Genomic DNA, 24259 nt, shown 5'->3' with positions numbered 1-24259 from the left:
TTCGTCCAACTTCATCCTTCCACTTGACTAGAGACCATGGAATAGAGCTTCTGGTGCATTTAAATACTAATTCTTAATAGACCTCTGACGTCTTTTGTTTTTGTCCATGTCTTCAGAAAAGGAGTTCTGTTCTTTCACACGATTTGTATCCAAAGTCAGTTTACTCTGGTTTCATAAGACCTTGGCTTCTTGGCTCATCCAGCTCTGCCTTCTGAGATAAGATTTGTTAATTCAACTGCTTTCTAACTGCGACATACTAAAATGAGGCCTTCTTGTTACTGTTCAGCACTGCTATAATGCATAGTGGAAACATCCATCCTTTACTAGTTCATCTGTATATATGTATACAATGGTGCTTGCCGCAATCTATTCACTATAAAGCATAAGGCTAACTTTATGATTACTTTGCTGCTTGCATTTCTTGCATCTGTAGACGTGTAAACTAACTTGATATCTTCATTGTTTCTGTGGCATAAGCTTCTTCACCTTGAGCCCAAGATGTCACTTATCCTCGGTACTTTCTTGATGCCTTATAGAATATCTGCATTCTCTGGTCTCTGCATCTCTTCTATACACGTCAGCGCGACCCTGCGTGACGTCACCATTCATCTCTGCCGTTTATCTGCTTCATCTCTGCCGTTTATCTGCTTCATCTCTGCCGTTTATCTGCTCTACTTCTTCAGCGATTTCATTTAAACAACGCGAAGATATGGCTTTCTCAATGGGAACCTTGCTTCTAAAATTCTCATAGGTATTAGTAGTCTTACTGGTATTGCACAGAGTCCATACTCTGCTTTCCACTCTATAGGCGATATAGGTGAAGTGGTTGAGGTGGGGGTACGTGGCTCCTCCTCTACAGGGGCGCAGGACCAAAGGTTTCCAGGTTGTTCTGGAAAGTCGCACTAGGCGGGCTGTCTGGGCTCACTAAGCCCACATATTGAAGGTGCATACAGTTATGAAGTTAGGGTTCGTAAAGGCAGCAGAATCTAAAATCTAAAAATAAATTAAAAGGGCACACATCTACCAGTGACTCCTGTATTTCCTCATTCCTATGGATCATAACCTGTCAAGGAAGGATGGTTGCGGGAAGGCGCCCGCCATTGGAAGCCACCACTCCCTCACTTGTTGGTGTCTCGGAAAGCACGTGTCTTGCCACATTCATGGCTGCATTCCTGGGTTGGGATGTTTTTGTAACCTAACTTTTTCCTCTTAACGTTCAGGGGGGCCCGCGTCCGTCACGCAGGCGCTGTGCGCAGGCAGCCTGGGATTGTTTGTCAGGCGATCCCTGTTGTCACCTTTTGTGCCCCCTGGGCCGCCCCGGCTGGGACTGCATCACTGCTCCTGGGGGCGGATAGGGTTTCGTGCCTGGTACGAGGGTGTGGGTATATATAGATTGGGGCTAGAAGGGTTACCAACACAGACTGGTGCTGTCGGGGGCAGCCGTTAGCAGAGCTGAGGCAGGACCACTGAACAGGACTGTCCATCTGACAGGGAGGACCCACTTCCGGCGGGAGCTACAGGGGTAAGACCTCGCCACACCACATCACTAATGCCTCACGGGGAACGACTGAGAAGAACAGTGGCCTATGTGCTTAGCGCAGAGATAAAACGACCACCCCCAAGCCCCTATGTTCAGCTCTCCCTTGCTTGCATTGCTTTCTGTTATCGTTAGATGCTTTTGTTTTCATACAATCCTAGCCAATAGTCTGTCTTTGTGTCATATCTGCGATCTGATGTTTTGGGGGTGGGAGGTAGTGGAGGGGTCCCTCTCACCTGTGCATAAATCCACTGCTAGAAATGGACATTGACATTGCTTGTCTCGTGCAGGTTCTAGTTTAAAAGCTAACATTGGCATCACTATATATATAAATGAATCTCGGGCAGCTGCAGTCGCTTGTGTTGTATTGCCCTGTAATGAGCAGAGGGGCAGCGTGTGCAATGCCCCCGACCCACACAGCCACCTGTGTCTTCCTTGTTGACATCACTTGCAATGATTGAATCATCATAATGTGTAACATCAGTGGTGCCCTTACTGATAGTAACTGTACTACAATATGTATTGAGAGTATTACTACTAGTTAAGGTTTGTAATAAAATAATACTAATACAACTTCTACACATATGTAATTTATGTATTTGATTGCTTTGAAAAGTGCTTACTGCTGCCGAATGCCCACTTCAAAGCGCTGGGATCAGAAGCCAAAAGGCAGGATTAGCCAATACAAATAGGAAGACTAACAACAACAAAGTGATGGTGTTTGCTCATAGTTTTATTGTCAATGCCTGGATTAAAAGGTGCCCCTTTATTTTTTGATTGGCGTGGGGTGCTCATTGCTTACATGCCGAGCTAAAAAGGCGTGCTTTCTAATGCATCTGACATCTCCAGCGATCAACATAGACAATAATATATTTAAGACAGGCGTGCATGTGTGTGTTTTTGTGGGAGGGACAAGCAAGGGGGGGCATTGTCTTGTTCTCGGCCTTTGAAGCATGACGGGGGCTGATCTTTAGTCCCTGATGGGCATTTCAGAGGTGCACCCGGCATCTGCAGATTTGCTCCAGTTTTAGACTTTGTCAATCGAGGTGCAAATCTGAGATGCTCACGGCATTTCAGAGGTGCACCCGGCATCTGCAGATTTGCTCCAGTTTTAGACTTTGTCAATCGAGGTGCAAATCTGAGATGCGCACGGCATCTCAGAGGTGCACAAGGCATCTGCAGATTTGCTCCAATTTTAGGCTTTGTCAATCGAGGTGCAAATCTGAGATGCTCATAGCATCTCAGAGGTGCACCACGCATCTGAAGCTTTGCTCTAGTTTTAGGCTTTGTGAATCAAGGTGCAAATCTGAGATGCTCACGGCATCTCAGAGGTGCACAAGGCATCTTTTGCTCTTGTTTTGGGCTTTGTGAATCAAGGTGCAGATCCGAGATGCCCCAGGCATCTGCAGATTTGCTCCAATTTTAGGCTTTGTGAATCAAGGTGCAAATCTGATATGCTCATGGCATCTTAGAGGTGCACCAGGCACCTGCTGGTTTGTTCCAGATTTAGGCCTTGTGAATCAGTTATAAGGTTGCAGATACAAATCTGAGATGCACCAGGCATCTGCAGATTTGCTCCACTTTTAGGGGTTGTGCATCAAGGTGCAAATCTGAGATGCTCACGGCATCTCAGAGGTGCCCGATGCATCTGGGAATTTGCTCCAGTTTTAGGCTTCTTTATTCAGGTGTAAGATAGCAGGTGCAAATATGAGATGCTCGGGGCCTTTCCGAGGTGCTCCATGCATCTGGGAATTTGCTCCAGTTTTAGGCTTCTTTATTCAGGTGTAAGATAGCTGGTGCAAATAGGAGATGCTCGGGGCCTTTCCCAGGTGCTCCATGTATCTGGGAATTTGCTCCAGTTTTAGGCTTCTTTATTCAGTTGTAAGATAGCAGGTGCAAATAGGAGATGCTCGGGGCCTTTCCCAGGTGCTCCATGCATCTGGGAATTTGCTCCAGTTTTAGGCTTATTTATTCAGGTGTAAGATAGCAGGTGCAAATAGGAGATGCTCAGGGCCTTTCCCAGGTGCTCCATGCATCTGGGAATTTGCTCCAGTTTTAGGCTTCTTTATTCAGGTGTAAGATAGCTGGTGCAAATAGGAGATGCTCAGGGCCTTTCCCAGGTGCTCCATGCATCTGGGAATTTGCTCCAGTTTTAGACTTCTTTATTCAGGTGTAAGATAGCTGGTGCAAATAGGAGATGCTCAGGGCCTTTCCGAGGCGCTCCACGCATCTGGGAATTTGCTCCAGTTTTAGGCTTCTTTATTCAGGTGTAAGATAGCAGGTGCAAATAGGAGATGCTCAGGGCCTTTCCGAGGCGCTCCACGCATCTGGGAATTTGCTCCAGTTTTAGGCTTCTTTATTCAGGTGTAAGATAGCAGGTGCAAATAGGAGATGCTCAGGGCCTTTCCGAGGCGCTCCACGCATCTGGGAATTTGCTCCAGTTTTAGGCTTCTTTATTCAGGTGTAAGATAGCTGGTGCAAATAGGAGATGCTCTGGGCCTTTCCGAGGCGCTCCACGCATCTGGGAATTTGCTCCAGTTTTAGGCTTCTTTATTCAGGTGTAAGATAGCAGGTGCAAATAGGAGATGCTCAGGGCCTTTCCGAGGCTCTCCACGCATCCGGGAATTTGCTCCAGTTTTAGGCTTCTTTATTCAGGTGTAAGATAGCTGGTGCAAATAGGAGATGCTCAGGGCCTTTCCGAGGCGCTCCACGCATCTGGGAATTTGCTCCAGTTTTAGGCTTCTTTATTCAGGTGTAAGATAGCTGGTGCAAATAGGAGATGCTCAGGGCCTTTCCGAGGCGCTCCACGCATCTGGGAATTTGCTCCAGTTTTAGGCTTCTTTATTCAGGTGTAAGATAGGTGGTGCAAATAGGAGATGCTCAGGGCCTTTCCGAGGCGCTCCACGCATCTGGGAATTTGCTCCAGTTTTAGGCTTCTTTATTCAGGTGTAAGATAGCTGGTGCAAATAGAAGATGCTCAGGGCCTTTCCGAGGCGCTCCACGCATCTGGGAATTTGCTCCAGTTTTAGGCTTCTTTATTCAGGTGTAAGATAGCAGGTGCAAATAGGAGATGCTCAGGGCCTTTCCGAGGTGCTCCACGCATCTGGGAATTTGCTCCAGTTTTAGGCTTCTTTATTCAGGTGTAAGATAGCTGGTGCAAATAGGAGATGCTCAGGGCCTTTCCGAGGTGCTCCATGCATCTGGGAATTTGCTCCAGTTTTAGGCTTCTTTATTCAGGTGTAAGATAGCTGGTGCAAATAGGAGATGCTCAGGGCCTTTCCGAGGTGCTCCATGCATCTGGGAATTTGCTCCAGTTTTAGGCTTCTTTATTCAGGTGTAAGATAGCGGGTGCAAATAGGAGATACTCAGGGCCTTTCCGAGGTGCTCCAAGCATCTGGGAATTTGCTCCAGTTTTAGGCTTCCTTATTCAGGTGTAAGATAGCGGGTGCAAATAGGAGATTCTCAGTGCCTTTCCGAGGTGCTCCACGCATCTGGGAATTTGCTCCAGTTTTAGGCTTCCTTATTCAGGTGTAAGATAGCGGGTGCAAATAGGAGATGCTCAGGGCCTTTCCGAGGTGCTCCACGCATCTGGGAATTTGCTCCAGTTTTAGGCTTCTTTATTCAGGTGTAAGATAGCTGGTGCAACAGGAGATGCTCAGGGCCTTTCCGAGGTGCTCCACGCATCTGGGAATTTGCTCCAGTTTTAGGCTTCTTTATTCAGGTGTAAGATAGCGGGTGCAAATAGGAGATGCTCAGGGCCTTTCCGAGGTGCTCCATGCATCTGGGAATTTGCTCCAGTTTTAGGCTTCTTTATTCAGGTGTAAGATAGCGGGTGCAAATAGGAGATGCTCAGGGCCTTTCCGAGGCGCTCCACGCATCTGGGAATTTGCTCCAGTTTTAGGCTTCCTTATTCAGGTGTAAGATAGCAGGTGCAAATAGGAGATGCTCAGGGCCTTTCCGAGGCGCTCCACGCATCTGGGAATTTGCTCCAGTTTTAGGCTTCTTTATTCAGGTGTAAGATAGCAGGTGCAAATAGGAGATGCTCAGGGCCTTTCCGAGGCGCTCCACGCATCTGGGAATTTGCTCCAGTTTTAGGCTTCTTTATTCAGGTGTAAGATAGCTGGTGCAAATAGGAGATGCTTAGGGGCATCCGCGGATTTGCTCTAGTGCAAATGTTTGTGAATCATACAGAAAATGCATCTGCATTTCGTATTGCTAAAGTAATACTGGGAAGTTAATTCCCAAGGCATCAGGGCACAGACCACACGCACAACAGGTCAGGATGTATCTGAATAGGGTGTTGTGCACCCTAGAAACGGCCCCCATATTGCCAGTCAGCAGTCTAATAACGCATATTTTACATATGTTCGGGGGCTTACAGAGTGCGCTTTGCAGCGCTCACCTTACAAGCTGCGTTTGCTGGAACCCGTCCAGCCGTCAATTCCATTAGGAAAACAGAAGTGTTATCACCTCATTGCCTTCTAACACTGGTTTGTCCACGTCAGCACAGCCACTTGCTAACAAAAAAAGGATTCATAGCTATTCAGCAGGCTTTCAGTGTTTCAGCTCCCTGCTGGCTCGGCGTCTCGTCAGAATTGGCGGCTATTAACCTTATCTTTAACTCCATTATAATGTATGACCCCCATGGGTGCCTCAGACTGCTTTCCCCTCTAAGCAAAGGGGGAGGGGGGCAACCATCATGTTGAAATGGGCCCCCACACATCTTCACCCTGGCCTGCTAGACACCCAAGACCTAGATGGTCTGCAACGTTACCAAGTGTTTCCTCACTGAAAGCATGGCATCCAGCCTGAGAAGTGCCAGTCCTCTCCCGCTGAATGTATTGCCCCCCCCAAAGAATGTTGTACTTACTCTATCACTGAAAGCATCACATCCCTCCAAAGAAGTGGCAGTAGTCCCCCCGTGAAAGCATTGCACCCCTCCCAAGAAGTTCCAGTTCTCTCCCATTGAAAGCATTGCATCGTTGCTAAGAAAGTGCTGTGCTTGCCCATTAAAAGTGTTGCACCCCTCTAGACAAGTGTCATACTGACTCCCTCTCTGAAAACCTTGCATCCCTCCGAAGAAGTGCCTGTACTCTCCCACCGGATGTTTTGCACTCCTGCCAAGTGCCAGTAGTCTCCCATTGAAAGAGTTCACCTCTTCCAAGAAGTGCCAGTTCTTTACAATTGAAAGTATATTATCCTTCCTCTGAAGTGCTGTGCTTACGCATTGAAAGAATTGACCCCATCCTGAGAAGTGTGGTACTTACTCTCCCAAAGACATAACTTCATCGATTCAAGTGCCAGTAGTTTCCCATTGTAAGTATTGCATCCCTCCTGAGAAGTGTTGTAATAGTATTGCACCCCTACCGAGAATTGACATACTTGCTCTCCCACTGAAAGCACTTCATCCCACCAAAGAAGTGCCAGTAGTTTCCGATTGAAAGTATTGCAACCCTCCTGAGAAGTGTTGTAATAGTATTGCACCCCTACTGAGAAATGACATACTTGCTCTCCCACTGAAAGCATTGCATGCCTCCAAAGATCTCCTATTGAAAGTGTTGCACCCTGAGAAGTGCCGTATTTCCCCGGGAAAACATTTGAAGTGCCAATTCTATCACATTGAAAGTACGATAAGAAATACTTTGTTCTTCCTTGAAAGTAGTGTATCTTTGCCAAGAAGTACTTTGCTCTTCCATTGAAAGTATTGCAACTATCCTGAGAAGTTCTTCACTTCCTCATTGCAGTGCTTAATTTGCAAGAAAATAAGTGCCAGGGCCCAAATATTTTCTAGCACTCCTGTGACACTGTGGGTGGGCAGTTCCCCACCACTGCCGCCACCACCACCCATAGCTGCTCCCCACAGTGTCGACACATTTGGGGTTAAACTACAGCTGGCACCTGATCATTGGGCTATCATCACTTCATAATCAGGCTGAATCTGAGACAATAAGTGCCGGTGCTCAGAAATAAGTGCTGGTGCTGACCACTGGCAAACACCCCCACAGATTAAGCACTGCCTCAATGAAAGCACTGAGCCCCCACAAAGGGTGCAATTACTCCCCGGTCGAGAGTATTGGCTACCTTGGTAAGAAGTGTGCTCTCCCACTGAAAATATTGCATACCAGCTAAGAAATGGTGTGCTCTCCCCTTAAAGTCATTACACCCCTCCTGAGAAGTGCTAGTACTCACTCGTCCAGTGAAAGAATTACATCCATGCTAAGAAGGGCCAGTATTCCCCGTTTCAAAATATGGCACCCCCTATAAGAAGTGTAGGTATTATGCATCAGCAAAACAAATTTTATTTAAAAAAATAAAAACACCTGTAGTCTCCCAGTGACAGTATTGCACCACTGCTAAGAAGAGCCAGTACTCACCTTCTTAAATTTGATATGATATTTTATTTATAGTGCGCCCATATACAAGTGTTAGAGTAAATGGGGTTATTCTGAAGAGCCTAAGAGCATGTCCCCATTTTAAGCCAAGTGCAGGGCGGCACACTGGAGACTAGACAAGCGACCCCCGGGGAAGTAGAGCAAAGGTAAGAGCGCTCTGGAGGCCAGGGATCCGTCTCATACCCCCTGTGCTGCTATTACCAAGAAGGCTTGGCACCCGCCCGCGTGATATTGGATTACGGTGTTCTGGGTTTCCCAGAACCCTGGCCCGCATCCCCGGTGCACAGCTCACATGGCAGATCCGATGTATTATTGGCCCAGAGTAGGACTGGATCAAGCGGCAGGCACTGCGATCACCATACCCTGCCGGCTGCTATCTTCCCACTGCCCACAGTATCTTTCAGGAGACACCCCACGCTCACGATGATGAGCAAATGGGGGTTCACAAGGATGTGAACGTGGCTCTCAAAGTGGCGCCAGGCATCTCCAGATTTGCTCCAGTTTTAAGCTTTATGAGTGAGTTACAAGGAACGGGGTAAATCACACGGGTATCATAGCTTAGTGACAATGGCTTGTCTTGAAAGCAAGACTACACTGAGCAACATAGGTTCGAATCCCAGTCCATGCTTAAAAGCCTCTTTGGTATTAAGTGCATTATAAAAATATTTTTAAAAAAAGGTGAGATTCTCATGGGCAACTCCTCATTTGCTCCATTTTTAAGCTTTGTGAATGAGGTACAAGGAATGGGGTAAATGCGAGACGCTCAAGGGCACCTCATCGTGTGTTCCAGTGCAAATCTTGGTGGATTGGGCCTAATGTTGAGAAAGAATTAACAAAGAATTATTTATTTATTTTTTTGCATCTCCAGGGTTCTATTATGTTTAGAAGCAGCTGCGCCAATTCACATTTGATGGAAATCTCGGAAGAAGGAATCGTGAACCAATATTTCGTGGAAAGAGACAAAGCCTTTTGACCACTCGCCAAATCAGGTACCTGTTTGCTTTGATCACGTGTGCTTCAGTGAAACAAAGATTCAAATAATCTGTTCATGCCATGGTGTAGAAGATGTAGGTCTGGTGCCAAGTGCCATTTTGGCACACGCTTCCTTAGAGTGCAGCAAGAAGTGATGTTTTTCTGGTAATCTGCTTTTGTACTGTGCCAAATCACCACTGTAGTAGTTTCAGAGGGTCCAATGTGATTTGGTCGAGATAATTTTGACGAATTCATCAAATTTATTGGTATTACCCAAATTGACCTTTTAAATTAGATCAATTCTCCCGCAGTCAAATTTATTTAGTCTCTTTTTACATTTCAATAATGTCAAACTCTTGCTTTATTTACAGGTGTTTGTTTCTAAAAGGAGCCCTTGTGACCTTCCTGATCCCTCTTGAACCCTTCTTCACTTGCACCGTACTGTGACTCACTCCTTCCAACTAACAGCAGACGATGGTTGGACTGAAGCCCACAGATGTCCCACCAACTGCCTTGGTCAAGTTCGCTGGCGCTGGGACAGCAGCCTGCGTGGCGGACCTTTTCACGTTCCCGCTAGACACTGCCAAAGTCAGGCTTCAGGTAGGCACCTGGGCATGATCTGGCACATGAGGGTCTATAATCAACACCATTCAGGCAGGCCACCTGGGCATGATCTGGCACATGAGGGTCTTTAATGAACGCCATTAAGGCAGGCCACCTGGGCATGATCTGGTGCATGAGGGTCACATGAGGGTCTATAATCAACGCCATTCAGGCAGGCCACCTGGGCATGATCTGGCGCTTGAGGGTCTATAAGGAACGCCATTCAGGTAGGCCACCTGGGCATGATCTGGCGCATCAGGGTTTATAAGGAACGCCATTCATACAGGCCACCTGGGCATGATCTGGCGCATGAGGGTCTATAATGAACGCCATTCAGGCAGGCCACCTGGTCATGATCTGGCGCATGAGGGTCTATAATGAACACCATGCAGGCAAGCCATCTGGGCATGATCTGGCGCATGAGGGTCATGAGGGTCTATAATGAACGCCATTCAGGCAGGCTACCTGGGCATGATCTGGCGCATTAGGGTCTATAATGAGCGCCATTCAGGCAGGCCACCTGGGCATGATCTGGCGCATGAGGGTCTATAATGAACGCCATTAAGGCAGGCCACCTGGGCATGATCTGGTGCATGAGGGTCACATGAGGGTCTATAATCAACGCCATTCAGGCAGGCCACCTGGGCATGATCTGGCGCTTGAGGGTCTATAAGGAACACCATTCAGGTAGGCCACCTGGGCATGATCTGGCGCATCAGGGTCTATAAGGAACGCCATTCATACAGGCCACCTGGGCATGATCTGGCGTATGAGGGTCTATAATGAACGCCATTCATGCAGCCCACGTGGTCATGATCTGGCGCATGAGGGTCTATAATGAACGCCATGCAGGCAGGCCATCTGGGCATGATCTGGCGCATGAGGGTCATGAGGGTCTATAATGAACGCCATTCAGGCAGGCCACCTGGGCATGATCTGGCGCATTAGGGTCTATAATGAGCGCCATTCAGGCAGGCCACCTGTGCATGATCTGGTGCATGAGGGTCTATAATGAACGCCATTCAGGCAGCCCACCTGGACATGATCTGGCGCATGAGGGTCTATAATGAACGCCATTCAGGCAGGCAACTGGGCATCATCTGGCGCATGAGGGTCTATAATGAACGCATTCAGGCAGGCCACCTGAGCATGATCTGGAGCATTAGGGTCTATAATGAACGCCATGCAGGCAGGCCACCTGCGCATGATCTGGCCCATGAGGGTCTATAATGAACGCCATTCAGGCAGGCCACCTGGGCATGATCTGGCGCATGAGGGTCTATAATGAACGCCATTCAGGCAGGCACCTGGGCATGATCTGGCACATGAGGGTCTATAATGAAAGCCATTCAGGCAGGCCACCTGGGCATGATCTGGCGCATGAGGGTCTATAATAAACGCCATTCAGGCAGGCCACCTGGGCATGATCTGGCACATGAGGGTCTATAATGAGCGCCATTCAGGCAGCCCACCTGGACATGATCTGGCGCAGGAGGGTCTATAATGAACGCCATTCAGGCAGGCCACCAGGGCATGATCTGCGCATGAGGGTCTATAATGAACGCCATTCAGGCAGGCACCTGGGCATGATCTGGCGCATGAGGGTCTATAATGAACAAACGCCATTCAGGCAGGCCACCTGGGCATGATCTGGCGCATGAGGGTCTATAATGAACGCCATTCAGGCAGGCCACCTGCGCATGATCTGGCGCATGAGGGACTATTATGAACGCCATGCAGGCAGGCCATCAGGGCATGATCTGGCGCATGAGGGTCTATAATGAACGCCATTCAGGCAGCCCACCTGCGCATGATCTGTGCATGAGGGTCTATAACGAACGCCATTCAGGCAGGCACCTGGGCATGATCTGGCACATGAGGGTCTATAATGAACGCCATTCAGGCAGCCCACCTGCACATGATCTGGCGCATGAGGGTCTATAATGAATGCCATTCAGGCAGGCCACCTGGGCATGATCTGCGCATGAGGGTCTATAATGAACGCCATTCAGGCAGGCACCTGGGCATGATCTGGCACATGAGGGTCTATAATGAACGAACGCCATTCAGGCAGGCCACCTGGGCATGATCTGGCGCATGAGGGTCTATAATGAATGCCATTCAGGCAGGCCACCTGCGCATTATCTGGCGCATGAGGGTCTATAATGAACGCCATGCAGGCAGGCCATCTGGGCATGATCTGGCGCAGGAGGGTCTATAATGAACGCCATGCAGGCAGGCCACCTGGGCATGATCTGGCGCATGAAGGTCTATAATGAACGCCATTCAGGCAGGCCACCTGGGCATGATCTGCGCATGAGGGTCTATAATGAATGCCATTCATGCAGGCCACCTGCGCATGATCTGGCGCATGAGGGTCTATAATGAACGCCATGCAGGCAGGCCACCTGGGCATGATCTGCGCATGAGGGTCTATAATGAACGCCATTCAGGCAGGCCATCTGGGTATGATCTGGCGCATGAGGGTCTATAATGAACGCCATTCAGGCAGGCACCTGGGCATGATCTGGCGCATGAGGGTCTATAATGAACGCCATTCAGGCAGTCCACCTGCGCATGATCTGGTGCATGAGGGTCTATAATGAATGCCATTCAGGCAGGCCACCTGGGCATGATCTGCGCTTGAGGGTCTATAATGAACGCCATTCAGGCAGGCACCTGGGCATGATCTGGCTCATGAGGGTCTATTATGAATTAACGCCATTCAGGCAGGCCACCTGGGCATGATTTGGCACATTAGGTCTATAATGAACGCCATGCAGGCAGGCCATCTGAGCATGGTCTGGCGCATGAGGTCTATAATGAACGCCATGCAGGCAGGCCATCTGGGCATGATCTGGCGCATGAGGGTCTATAATGAATGCCATTCAGGCAGGCCACCTGGGCATGATCTGGCACATGAGGGTCTATAATGAATGCCATTCAGGCAGGTCACCTGGGCATGGTCTGGCGCATGAGGGACATGAGGGTCTATAATGAATGCCATGCAGGCATGCCACCTGGGTATGATCTGGCGCATGAGGGTCTATAATGAACGCCATGCAGGCAGGCCATCTGGGCATGATCTGGCGCATGAGGGTCTATAATGAATGCCATGCAGGCAGGCCATATGGGTATGATCTGTCGCATGAGGGTCTATAATGAACACCATGCAGGCAGGCCATCTGGGTATGATCTGGCGCATGAGGGTCTATAATGAACGCCATGCAGGCAGGCCATCTGGGCATGATCGGGAGCATGAGGGTCTATAATGAACGCCATTCAGGCAGGCACCTGGGCATGATCTGGCACATGAGGGTCTATAATGAACGCCATTCAGGCAGCCCACCTGCACATGATCTGACGCATGAGGGTCTATAATGAACGCCATTCAGGCAGGCCACCTGGGCATGATATGGCGCATGAGGGTCTATAATGAATGCCATTCAGGCAGGCCACCTGCGCATTATCTGGCGCATGAGGGTCTATAATGAACGCCATGCAGGCAGGCCATCTGGGCATGATCGGGAGCATGAGGGTCTATAATGAACGCCATGCAGGCAGGCCATCTGGGCATGATCAGGAGCATGAGGGTCATTTGATCTGGAGCATGAGGGTCTATAATGAACGCCATTTAGGCAGGCGAGCTGGGCATGATCTGGCGCATGAGGGTCTATAATGAATGAACGCCATTCAGAGTGTGAAGGTGGGTCTTACGCTCATATGTGTTAGCGATATATCCTAAGCATGCATCAGTAAATAGAGCATTTTGACTCAATTTAATTTGGTTTGACTATTGCTGCCGCAACCATCATCCACCAAACAGCTTTTACTGTGGAATTCTAAAAAAGTAGGGCAGGGGTCTTATTTAGCACTGCAGGGAATAGGAAGAATTTAAGTGCCTTTATAACGGATAGCAAATTATAAGCAATCAAATCCGCAGCCGGATGGAGTTCCATAACCAAGGGGTTCTACGCTATTACAACAAATGAAATGACTTTGTGGTAATTTACTTCGTTGCAATCACTTTGATTTTTTTTTTTAATGTGCCTGGGGGGCCATATCCCCCTTCCCTTAACTACCATCCCTGCCCCAAGCCCCCAAACCCTCGTTTTACCCATTAACCCTTAAATTCATGTATCAAGTAATTCGAAGTGTTTGCAACAAAGTAAATTACCAGGAAGTAATTCACTTCCTTGAAACAATGGGAGACCAACCACAGGCCTTCAGAAGGAATGCTGAGAAGATGGCGATCAGTGGAGCATAGGGCTTTTACAGAACCCGCCAAGTGGAGCCAAACTCTTGAAGCATTTATAGGGAAGTGATTTCAGACCAAGAGGTGCTTTCTTCATCAAACCGAGGAGCAAGTGGCCTGCTGAGATAATCTCCCACTATCGAAAGCCCTACAGAATGATAATAATCATTTGATATTTATTAAGCACTTTTATGCAAAGCGCTTTACATAGCATATATTTACATACATTATTATTACCCAATCGAAATTGGTACTCACTTTATCGACCTCGGAAGGATGAAAGGCTGAATCGAACTTACCGGGATTTGAACCTGCAACCTGCAGATCAAACACAGATCGCAGTAACAAGCGATTGACCGGCTGAGCCATCTTAGTGGTATTTTATATATATGGTGCCCACTTTCACCCTAATGCGGTATCTTGGCACTCATAACTGAATTACGTTGTTACCCAATTGAATGGCGTTTATTTTATCGCCTTTGGAAAGATGAAGGTTGAGAGAATCCTCCTGGATTTGAAACTGTGGCCACGAGGTCAAACTGAAATCCCCACAGTGGATGCGTGAGTCCACTGGGCGACAGACCCAGGCACTAGTTTGGAGTCATTTGGAGTTTTCTCTAACAATTCCACAATGGGATGTAAGCGCTCGACAATGAATATAGGCACTTGTGGTGTCTGGCATGGTTGTGTGCTGAGTGAATGATTGCAAGCTGTCTGTGTGGGTCAGCTATGCCAGAGGGAATGTAGAATGTTGTGTGGGGGCGGGAGGCGGGGGGAATTCTAGGGATGACTGTTGGAAGGGACTTAGAGATGGGAACCTGCAGTAGAAGGACACCCAACCTTATCTCTCCTCTGTAACCTTCGACCTCAGGTCTAAGCAATAAAGTACACTTCCAGTGTGCACTTACCTGACTCCTGCATGATTCCTGCGTGCTAGCTGACTTACCCAAGGTTCCCAGATACTACAACACTCTACGAGGCTGACCTAACAGAAGCAAGCACTGAAAAGAGCAATATTTTGGGCTGTTGTACAGTCCTTTCCAGGCTCTCAACATTTTCCACTTATTACCATAATGTACTACCATAATTTACTCACTTTGCTATACTATGTCAGCTATTGTCATCAAAACTGAAGGTACTCACACCCATTAACAGGCATTGACATCAAACTCCCAGACAATTACTTCATTACCAAGAACTGCCATCATGCCAAGGCTCACATGGTTAAACTGGGGAGGGAAGTGAAGAAACTAACTTGAAGGCCACAGCACGCTGACCTCCGTCATGTATACTGCTAGGGCGTGCTCCACGCAGCATGCACGCCACAGCCTTCAGCGGCCGCCTCCTGTGGAAGGATACTCACAGAACGCAATGTTTGGAGTGCACTACTACTTACTTGAGTTGATATCCTCAGGTCTCTGCCATGTAAAAGCCAATTGCAGGCCATTGGTGCTACGCCACCAATCGTCAAAACCCACAAATGAACCGGGACAACAGTTGAGGTTCCCAGGTTCCTGAACCTGTAAGCAAAAGCAATATAATGGGCCAAGAAATTAGGAGGAAGGGGGGGGTGTGAGGCGCGCACTCTAGTTCCCAGCTTTGTGTACCTTCTGCAGTTCAGTTGCTCTTCTCCTCCAAGCGCTTTCATGCCTCTTGCAATCTTCAGGGAGACAGTCTGTTCAGGTGTTGCTGATTAGTACCAATTTTGGCCTCAGGGAATTCTGGTAGCTGTAGTCAATGCTGGTAGCATTGGGAGAAATTTGGAGGGGCAGGCAAGTCGGATAGAGGGTTAAGGTGCGGACAGGGGTCGCACCCCAAGCCATTACTAATATCATTAAACTCAACACCAAGAGGTCAGTAATATGTCTTTCAACAGGCATCATCTCTTTTCACTGACATCATTCTATGAAACTGTGCCTGGGACCTTAGGCTTAGTGTGGCGGAGTACCAATTTCGATTGGGTAATAATAGTAATGTATGTAAATATGTCCTATGTAAAGCGCTTTAGATTAAAGCGCTATATAAAAAACAAATTATTATTGTAATTTATTTTGAGTGGGCGGGTGTAAGAGGTTCTAAACCTATATGTTGAGATAATACTTTTTGCTGACCTAATGGAACACAACATGTATTGAATCAATCTCCTGACATTTTGACAGGGTTATAACCCTTAACTGAAGCCAAACACCTATAGACCACTTAGATGGTCAATCCAATCAGGGTAGCAGAGTGTACAGTGTGTGGAATTTGCCGCTGCCTATGCATTTCCAGGTTTTTGCATTTGATACCCTCAACACCTGGACATGTGAGTCCGTACTTCATGTGTGATGCCTAAAGCATTGATACGAGGCATTGTGTTCTGGCTCGTGGTGGTAGTACTGGGTTTCTGGGTTGATGGCAATACCTGGCGTGCTAGGTCATGACTGGCATAGGACTGCAGTAACTAGCTATATATGACTCTGCTGCACATGAAGGGAGAGTTATGACTCTTGATATAAAAGGTGCACGCCTAAAATATAATTTTCACCTTCAAACATCTGTAATGTCACCTCCTGTGCTAAGTCATGTGACATCACTTCCTCTGATGCCATCCGACGTGTGATGTGATTTCCCCTACTGTTGGCATTTTTGTGGACTAATCTCCTTGGTAACGCTGTAAGATATGTTGTTAAGAGCCAAAGAGCCGCAGCATTCTGGTCTCACCTATTGATCTCACCTGACTATCTAAGAGGTTTTAAAGAGCCACAGCTTTCTCTAAAGGATCTTAGACAGTCAGGTGAGATCAATTGGAGGCCATGGAACAGAATGCTTGGTCTAGGCTCAGAGTAGGGGTGGGGAGAGAGCTTAGTAAGCCACCTCGTTTTAAAGCCTGATATATTTATACTGGTCAAACATATTACAAGGGTGAAACATATTAGCTGGAGGAGCAACATGATTTCTGTGCACATCTGGAGCAATTCTGGAGATACCAAGAACGTCTTTGAGATGCTGAAGTGCAAATGTGAGCCACAATGATTTGCTCCAGGCCCTCTCAGAGAAGCTGCAACCACGTCCAGATTTGCTCCAGGCCCTCTCAGAGAAGCTTCAGCCACGTCAAGATTTACTCCAGGCCCTCTCAGAGAAGCTTCGGCCACGTCCAGATTTACTCCAGGCCCTCTCAGAGAAGCTTCAGCCACATCCAGATTTACTCCAGGCCCTCTCAGAGAAGCTTCGGCCACGTCCAGATGTACTCCTGGCCCTCACAGAGAAGCTTCAGCCACATCCAGATTTGCTCCAGGCCCTCTCAGAGAAGCTTCGGCCACGTCCAGAATTACTCCAGGCCCTCTCTGAGAAGCTTCAGCCACGTCCAGAATGATTTGCTCCAGTCCCTCTCAGAGAAGCTTCAGCCACGTCCAGAATTATTTGCTCCCGGCCCTCTCAGAGAAGCTTCAGCCACGTCCAGAATTATTTGCTCCAGGCCCTCTCGGAGAAGCTTCAGCCACGTCCAGAATTATTTGCTCCAGGCCCTCTCAGAGAAGCTTCGGCCTCGTCCAGATTTGCTCCAGGCCATCTCAGAGAAGCTTCAGCCACGTCCAGATTTACTCCAGGCCCTCTCAAAGAAGCTTCTGCCACATCCAGATTTGCTCCAGGCCCTCTCAGAGAAGCTTCAGCCACGTCCAGATTTGCTCCAGTCGCTCTCAGAGATGCTTCAGCCACGTCCAGAGTTCCTCCAGGCCCTCTCAGAGAAGCTTCAGCCACGTCCAGAGTTCCTCCAGGCCCTCGCAGAAAAGCTTCAGCCATGTCCAGATTTACTCCAGGCCCTCTCAGAGAAGCTTTGGCCATGTCAAGATTTACTCCAGGCCCTCAGAGATGCTTCAACCACCTCCAGATTTACTCCAGGACCTCAGAGAAGCTTCAGCCATGTCCACATTTACTCAAGGACCTCAGAGAAGCTTCGGCCATGTCCAGATTTACTCCAGGCCCTCACAGAGAAGCTTCAGCCACGTCCAGAGTTCCTACAGGCCCTCTCAGAGAAGCTTTAGCCACGTCCAAATGTACTCCAGGCCCTCTCAGAGAAGCTTCAGCCACGTCCAGAGTTCCTACAGGCCCTCTCAGAGAAGCTTCAGCCACGTCCAGAGTTCCTACAGGCCCTCTCAGAGAAGCTTTAGCCACGTCCAAATGTACTCCAGGCCCTCTCAGAGAAGCCTCGGCCACATCCAGATTTGCTCCAGGTCCTCACAGAGAAGCTTCAGTCACGTCCTGATTTTCTCAAGGCCCTCAGAGAAGCTTCAACCACCTCCAGATTTACTCCAGGACCTCAGAGAAGCTTCAGCCACGTCCAGATTTACTCAAGGACCTCAGAGAAGCTTTGGCCATGTCCAGAGTTACTCCAGGCCCTCTCAGACAAGCACTATCAAACAAACCCCTATTGAGGCCAAATAACTGAGCATCCTGGTCTTCCTCGTTCCTCACATGGGTGTGGGCTGCCTATCTAGGTAAAGGGGACAGAAAGAAGCTGACTCTCTCTCCAAATTATGGAGATCATGTACAAAAACAAATGATATAGAAAATGACAACAAATCATTCACCACACTGTGCGCGCCGAACACCAATTTCAAATGTGTATTGTGCCTTCAACGAATACTACACCCGTAACTCAAAGGTTTAAAAAACTCTGCTGTGTAAACAGCAAATGTAGAACAGGTGAGGAGTGTCCTACATCCTTATTTCTCCCCCCCATCTGTCCCATTAAAATCTTGTTACTAAAAGCAGTTAAAACCAAAAATGATTATGCAGTGAACTGGGGCATTAATCTATGTATATCCCCTATGTCCACTGCTCACTGGGTCGACCGGTTTCTGCTGTTTCTAGCATTATTGTTATCGCATTCATCAGGACTAGATGAATGCAGTAACAATAGCAACAAGATCTTAATGGGGCAGATGAGGGGGGGTCATCTTTACCTAGATAGGAGGCCCACCACTGCTGTTCTAGGGTGATCTCCCATAGGCAGGGTAATTTACCCTTTCTTTAGCGACGGGTAGCTATGTGGAGATCATGAGAAGACATGTGGTAATAGATGGGTTCCTCCATCTGTGTGTTAGACCTCTCAAAGAAGCTTCAGTCACTTCCAGATGTGCTCCAGGTTTAGTCTTTGTGAATATGATATAAAGTAGCAGATGCAGATCTTTGATGCCTGTACCGTTCTTTCATTGACTGACCTTTTTCCGATGTTGTTTTGTTTACGAAACAATTTTTTCAAAAATACTAATTGAACAATATAGCGGGGGGGAGTGCATATAAGGGGTTGGAGTTGTTGGTAATACATAAAAAACAATAGGCGATGTGGGTTTGAAGGTGAATCCACCAAAAATAAAATTCAATTCGTTTTTTCCAAAAAACGTGTTAAAAAAATATTTAAAGAACATAGAACCTTTTGATGTGCACAGGCATCTCCTGATTTGCTTCAGGTTTAGTGTTTGCGATTTTGGGACATAGAGGCGGGTGCAGATCTTTCATGCTCACTGGCAGCTTCTGATTTGTTCCAGGATTAGTCTTTGTGATTGTGGTATATAGAGGCGGGTGCAGATCTTTGATGCTCGCGGGTATCTCCTGATTTTCTCCACGTTTAATCTTTGTGATTTTGGTACATAGAGCGGGTGCAGATCTTTGATGCTCGCGGGTATCTTCTGATTTGCTCCATGTTTAATCTTTGTGATTTTGGTACATAGAGCGGGTGCAGATCTTTGACGCGCATGGACATCTCCTGATTTGCTCCAGGTTTAGTCTTTGTGTTTGTGATATATAGAGGCGGGTGCAGATTTCTGATGCTCACGGCATCGTCTGATTTACTCCGGGTGTTTAGTCTTTGTGATTTTGGCCCATAGAGGCGGGTGCAGATCTTTGATGCTCACGGGCATCTCCTGATTTGTTCCAGGATTAGTCTTTGTGAATGTGGTATAACGTGGCAGATGCAGGTCTTCAATGTGCACGGCCATGTCCTGATTTGCTCCAACGTAGTTCTTTGTGAATTAGGACCATGTTTCATCAGTCAGTCAACTCTTATCTGATCATCAATGTCTTTCAGATCCAAGGGGAGGATAAGACTCGCAAGAATGGGAAGGGTGTCCAGTACAAAGGCGTCTTCGGCACCATTACCACCATGGTGAAGATGGAGGGTCCTAAGAGCCCCTACAATGGACTGGTGGCCGGATTGCAACGACAAATGAGCTTTGCTTCAGTCCGCATCGGCCTGTACGACTCTGTCAAGCAATTCTACTCAAGGGGGACTGAACGTAAGTACATGGGGTCTACATTACTTTTACCTTTCAAAAAACCTATGAGGTTTCAAATATTTTAAAACCAAGATATTGATCTCTAAATAAGGTACAGCGGGGGTCTACAACATGTGGCTCTCCAGATGTTTTGGACTACAACTCCCATAGGTCCTCGCAATTGACTTTGCTGGCAAGGGCATGTAAGAGTTATAGTCCACAACACTCAGCGACCCAAAGGTTGCAGACTTCTGGGTTACAACAATGAAGGTGTCGCAGCTAAAGGTCCGAACATTATGAAGTGGAATACTCTATTGCCATTGTATGCAACCCCTCTGTGTCGTCCACTAGTCCATCCCGCAATGAGACTTGGATATCGTCATGAAGCAAACACGATTGGAAAATTAGCCACGCGGGTCAGTAGATTCTATACAATTCGACCATCAACTTAACCAATCCACTTAACATTTTGCGATGCCACTACAAAGACCAACAATAATGCAAAATTAAATGAGTGCATAGTTGCCAACATGATCCCTTCCAATCTGCAGGTACTTATCCAGTCCTGTTTTATTCTTGGAATTCTGGGAGCTGTAGTTCTGATTTTCCCATTATAAAAATCAGAATCAGACTGCAACTCCCAGAATGTCAAGAAAAAAACAAGGACTTTATAATCACCTATAGAGTATAATGGATTGTGTTGGTAATGATGTGTGTGGTAGTGGTGGAGTGGTAAACACTGCAGTCAGGAGACTTTCGGTCGATCTCTCCTTTTTTTCCTATCCACAACTGTGTGAATCTGGGACTATCACTTCATCTCACTGTGGCTCAATTTCCGTATCTGCCAAAATGAAAAGAGACTGAACCCCGCTATAAAGCACCATAGAAGCCAGCTCTGGTGGGAAGGAGCGTCTATACAATAATGTGAGCCTGAGACTTTCACTATGAACTGTGGTATAAGTCAGAATAGGAGTGTTCTGAATTTCACAGAGGCCCTCACTAGAAAATAGTAGGACAACTATCTTCTGTTGCGTTGGATACCAAAAGGTAGTCTTTCCTCTATGCTAACTTAGAGGAAAGACTGCCTCCGGATATCTATATGCGATAGAAAAAGCACAATGGCGTCTATCTACCATGTTCATGACACAGATCGAGCAGGTGTTTACTATAGTTCTAAAAATGCATCGTCACACTGTCTTGATGGGACATTTCCCTCCCCCGAAGGGCTTTAAATACCTTTAAAATATGCTTCCGTGCCCCGTGGGTGCAAGCGCTTCAGGACATCCAGTCCCGTTTTCACCCATTCAGAGTCTGAGACTTGTTATTTTTTCTTTCCTACTTGGAATTTAGGAAAACTACAAGTTCTAAAATTCAATGCAAACACTTGACTGGATGGCCTTCTCAGCATGGTCACAGGAAAGTTCAGAGCATGCTTTAAGAAAGAAAAAAGGTTGGCAGATTCCAGATCCTGGTTTGCAGCAGGAAAGCCCCAACTGGCCTGCCAGTGTTTGTAAGGTGCTCAGGCTCTCCTGGGAAGACTTTGAATACTCGCAGGTCGATTACTGGGGAATATACTGAGGTACGGTTCCCAGAGGTCAATGCAGAACCGTTTCCGATTCCCCTTTAGCCTGACTAATGGTTTCCAGAATATGTTACTGTGATGCATATAGGGGATTCCCCCTCTCTAGCCCCATTCCACCCCACCAATAGACGTGCATTGTAAAGTTCCGTCAAGAAAGATCCATTCTTGCTCGGTTTCCTTGCATTTCTTGTAGAAAATGGTACGGTGTGTTCTGCATGAGCTGACGGGGTTTCTCGATCTAGATGCCACCAGCATTAACCGTGCACGTGGTATGATTCAAGCTTGGATGGCTACCAACTGCCTGGCACTTAATTTCAAAACAGAGCTGATGATCGTGGGCTGGGCTCAACATATGAGAAAGCTCGATGCTAATCATGGCCAGTTTAAAATCGCTGATTGTGTTATTTCAGTCACCTCATCTGTGAAAACATTAGGAGTCCATCTCGACTCGTGCCTCACTATGAAAAAACACGTGGCATATAATATGATATAATAGGTTATTTATAACGTGCTTAATACTCATCGGTTTCTAAACGCAGACCCGGGGATCGAACCTGTATTGCTCGGTCTCATCTTGTTTCCAATGCGAGCACGTTGCCCTCCCGAGTACACGTAAAAGCCTCCTGCGGTTATACCACCAAACTGCTCAGACAAACTAAGCCGTACTTGTCTAGAACTAATGTGTCTTTCGTGGCATGTCCCTTGATCAACTCAAAAATTGATTACTGTTACAGCTTATTGGGCGCTTCGAACGCTAACCTGTAAACCCTGCAGGTGACTCAAAACGGAGGGGTGAAAGCTGTGTGAGGGCTGGGCAGGACTGATCATGTCACTGAGGCTAGAAGATTTCTTCACGGGCTGCCTGACCATCACCGGATGTCACACACAATTCTCTCCCTCACTCCCAAATGTCTAGCTGCGAAAGCACCTGGCTGCCTACCGAAACGGTTGCACAAGGCTTCCGCCATGAGAACTCTTCATTCCAATGGTAACAATGATATGATATGATATAATAGGTTATTTATAAAGCACTTAATACTTAGGTTTCTCAGCACAGACCGGGGATCAAACCGGTGTTGCTCTATGTCGTCTTGCTTCCAAGGCAAGCAAGTTGCCCCTGAGCTATCCTTCCGAGACAATAAACTTCGTCCTCCCTGGTTTAAGCGGAAAAACATTGGTGGCACGGGCTTTGATGCTTGCGCGCCAGGTTTGTGAAGTTTCCTTGCATCTAATATACATGCCACCTCATGCCTCCTCAGCTTTAAGAAGGACATAAAAACCCACTTCTTCAACTCCAAGGATCAATATGCCTATTTCCCATATGATTTCCTGATCCTGGATTCCTGCCCTCCTCCAACTTTGGGCTGTTTGTCTTCTATGTGCGCACTGAAGCCCATGGGCGTGTTGCGCGTTAAAAGTAATAAATAACAAAAATAATAATAATAATAATAATAATAATAATGATGTGAATCGCCATCAGCCACGGCTTGAACCATATTGGCGGTATAATTGTAAATGGCACTTAGCGCGCCCTGCACAACCTGCTATTTTCAGCACAGCTGCGTCAGCAGCACGTTGCTCACATGGTGTTTACTGCACTTGCAAAATAACTTTTCAGACCGGGCCTCGGTTGTTCTCATCCTTGCTTCTCCTGTGACAGCCTAGCCTACAGTCTAAAAGTCAAATGTCACCCAGAACTTTGGACCGTACCAAAGATCACAGTGTCTGGTGAAGCCATTACACGCTGCACATTTTCTCAATGGTCCTATCCGTATCCTTTGCTTGAGCCAATGCCACCAGGCATGCCTTTAAGAGCAAGCAACACTCAGTCAGGATGTCTGTGTCTTCATCCTGGATTCCCCCATAATGCAGTGCCTGACAAAGGACATGTCAATTTATCTTTGCGTGTCTCGCGTTATTCGACTGGAACCAGACAATCAGGTTTTAGGCCCAATCACAGTACAGAAACAGCCCTTTTAGATCTCAAAATGCAGATGGACACTATCAGAGATTCAGGGAAACTCTGCATACTCCTACTGTTAGATCTCTCCGCGGCATTTGACCTCATAGACCATGACGAACTGTGTATATCACTGCCCAAGGATTTCAATTTTTCTAATGACGCCACTCTATGGGTGAAATCTTTCCTAGCCGAATGCACATCTGGAGTTTCCATAGGCAAAGAGGCTGCCAATCCCATCCCAGTACCCATTGGAGTACCCCAAGGATCCTGCCTCTCTCCTACTCTATATAATGCCTATACAAAACTCCTTTTCTCAGCCTTAGATGAAATGGGTGTCATCTACACAAACTTTGCAGATGACCACCCAGATCCTCATACCCATATCGGGTGACTATGACCATGACACGGTGACCATTAACAAAATGTATGCCATCATCCAAAACTGGATGGCCCTAAATAGTCTCTGCCTCAACGATGAGAAGACTGAAATCCTCGTCATGGGCTCCCCATCTAAAATAGCCACCCTTCACCCTGACTACTTGACCATCAATATTGACGGTACGCCAATTCCAGTTCTAAAGCAAGTTAAGACACTAGGTTTCACCTTGACGCCAACCTCACTATGACCAAACACATTAATACACTCTCCTCATCCACGACATTCACTTCTAAATTGATCACCCTAAGTTGACAATTCCTAA

General features: G+C 47.3%; 1 protein-coding gene across 1 annotated transcript in view; it reads left to right on the top strand.

Moving 5' to 3' along the window:
* Window positions 1–1387: 1387 nt before the first annotated feature.
* Window positions 1388–24259, top strand: part of LOC138528476 (putative mitochondrial transporter UCP3) — a 41177-nt gene continuing 18305 nt past the window's right edge. The window contains exons 1-4 of the mRNA XM_069640136.1: window positions 1388–1522; window positions 8798–8918; window positions 9273–9501; window positions 19827–20034. Of these exons, the coding sequence (XP_069496237.1) occupies window positions 9376–9501; window positions 19827–20034 (334 nt within the window). The 5' untranslated portion in view covers window positions 1388–1522; window positions 8798–8918; window positions 9273–9375. The remainder of the gene's footprint in view (window positions 1523–8797; window positions 8919–9272; window positions 9502–19826; window positions 20035–24259) is intronic.

This window comes from Ambystoma mexicanum, chromosome 7q, assembly GCF_040938575.1.
Source record: "Ambystoma mexicanum isolate Mex_15411 chromosome 7q, UKY_AmexF1_1, whole genome shotgun sequence".
Lineage (NCBI taxonomy): Eukaryota > Metazoa > Chordata > Amphibia > Caudata > Ambystomatidae > Ambystoma > Ambystoma mexicanum.
Note: the sequence above shows the minus strand (reverse complement) of the source record. Positions and strands in the feature narration are given on the sequence as shown.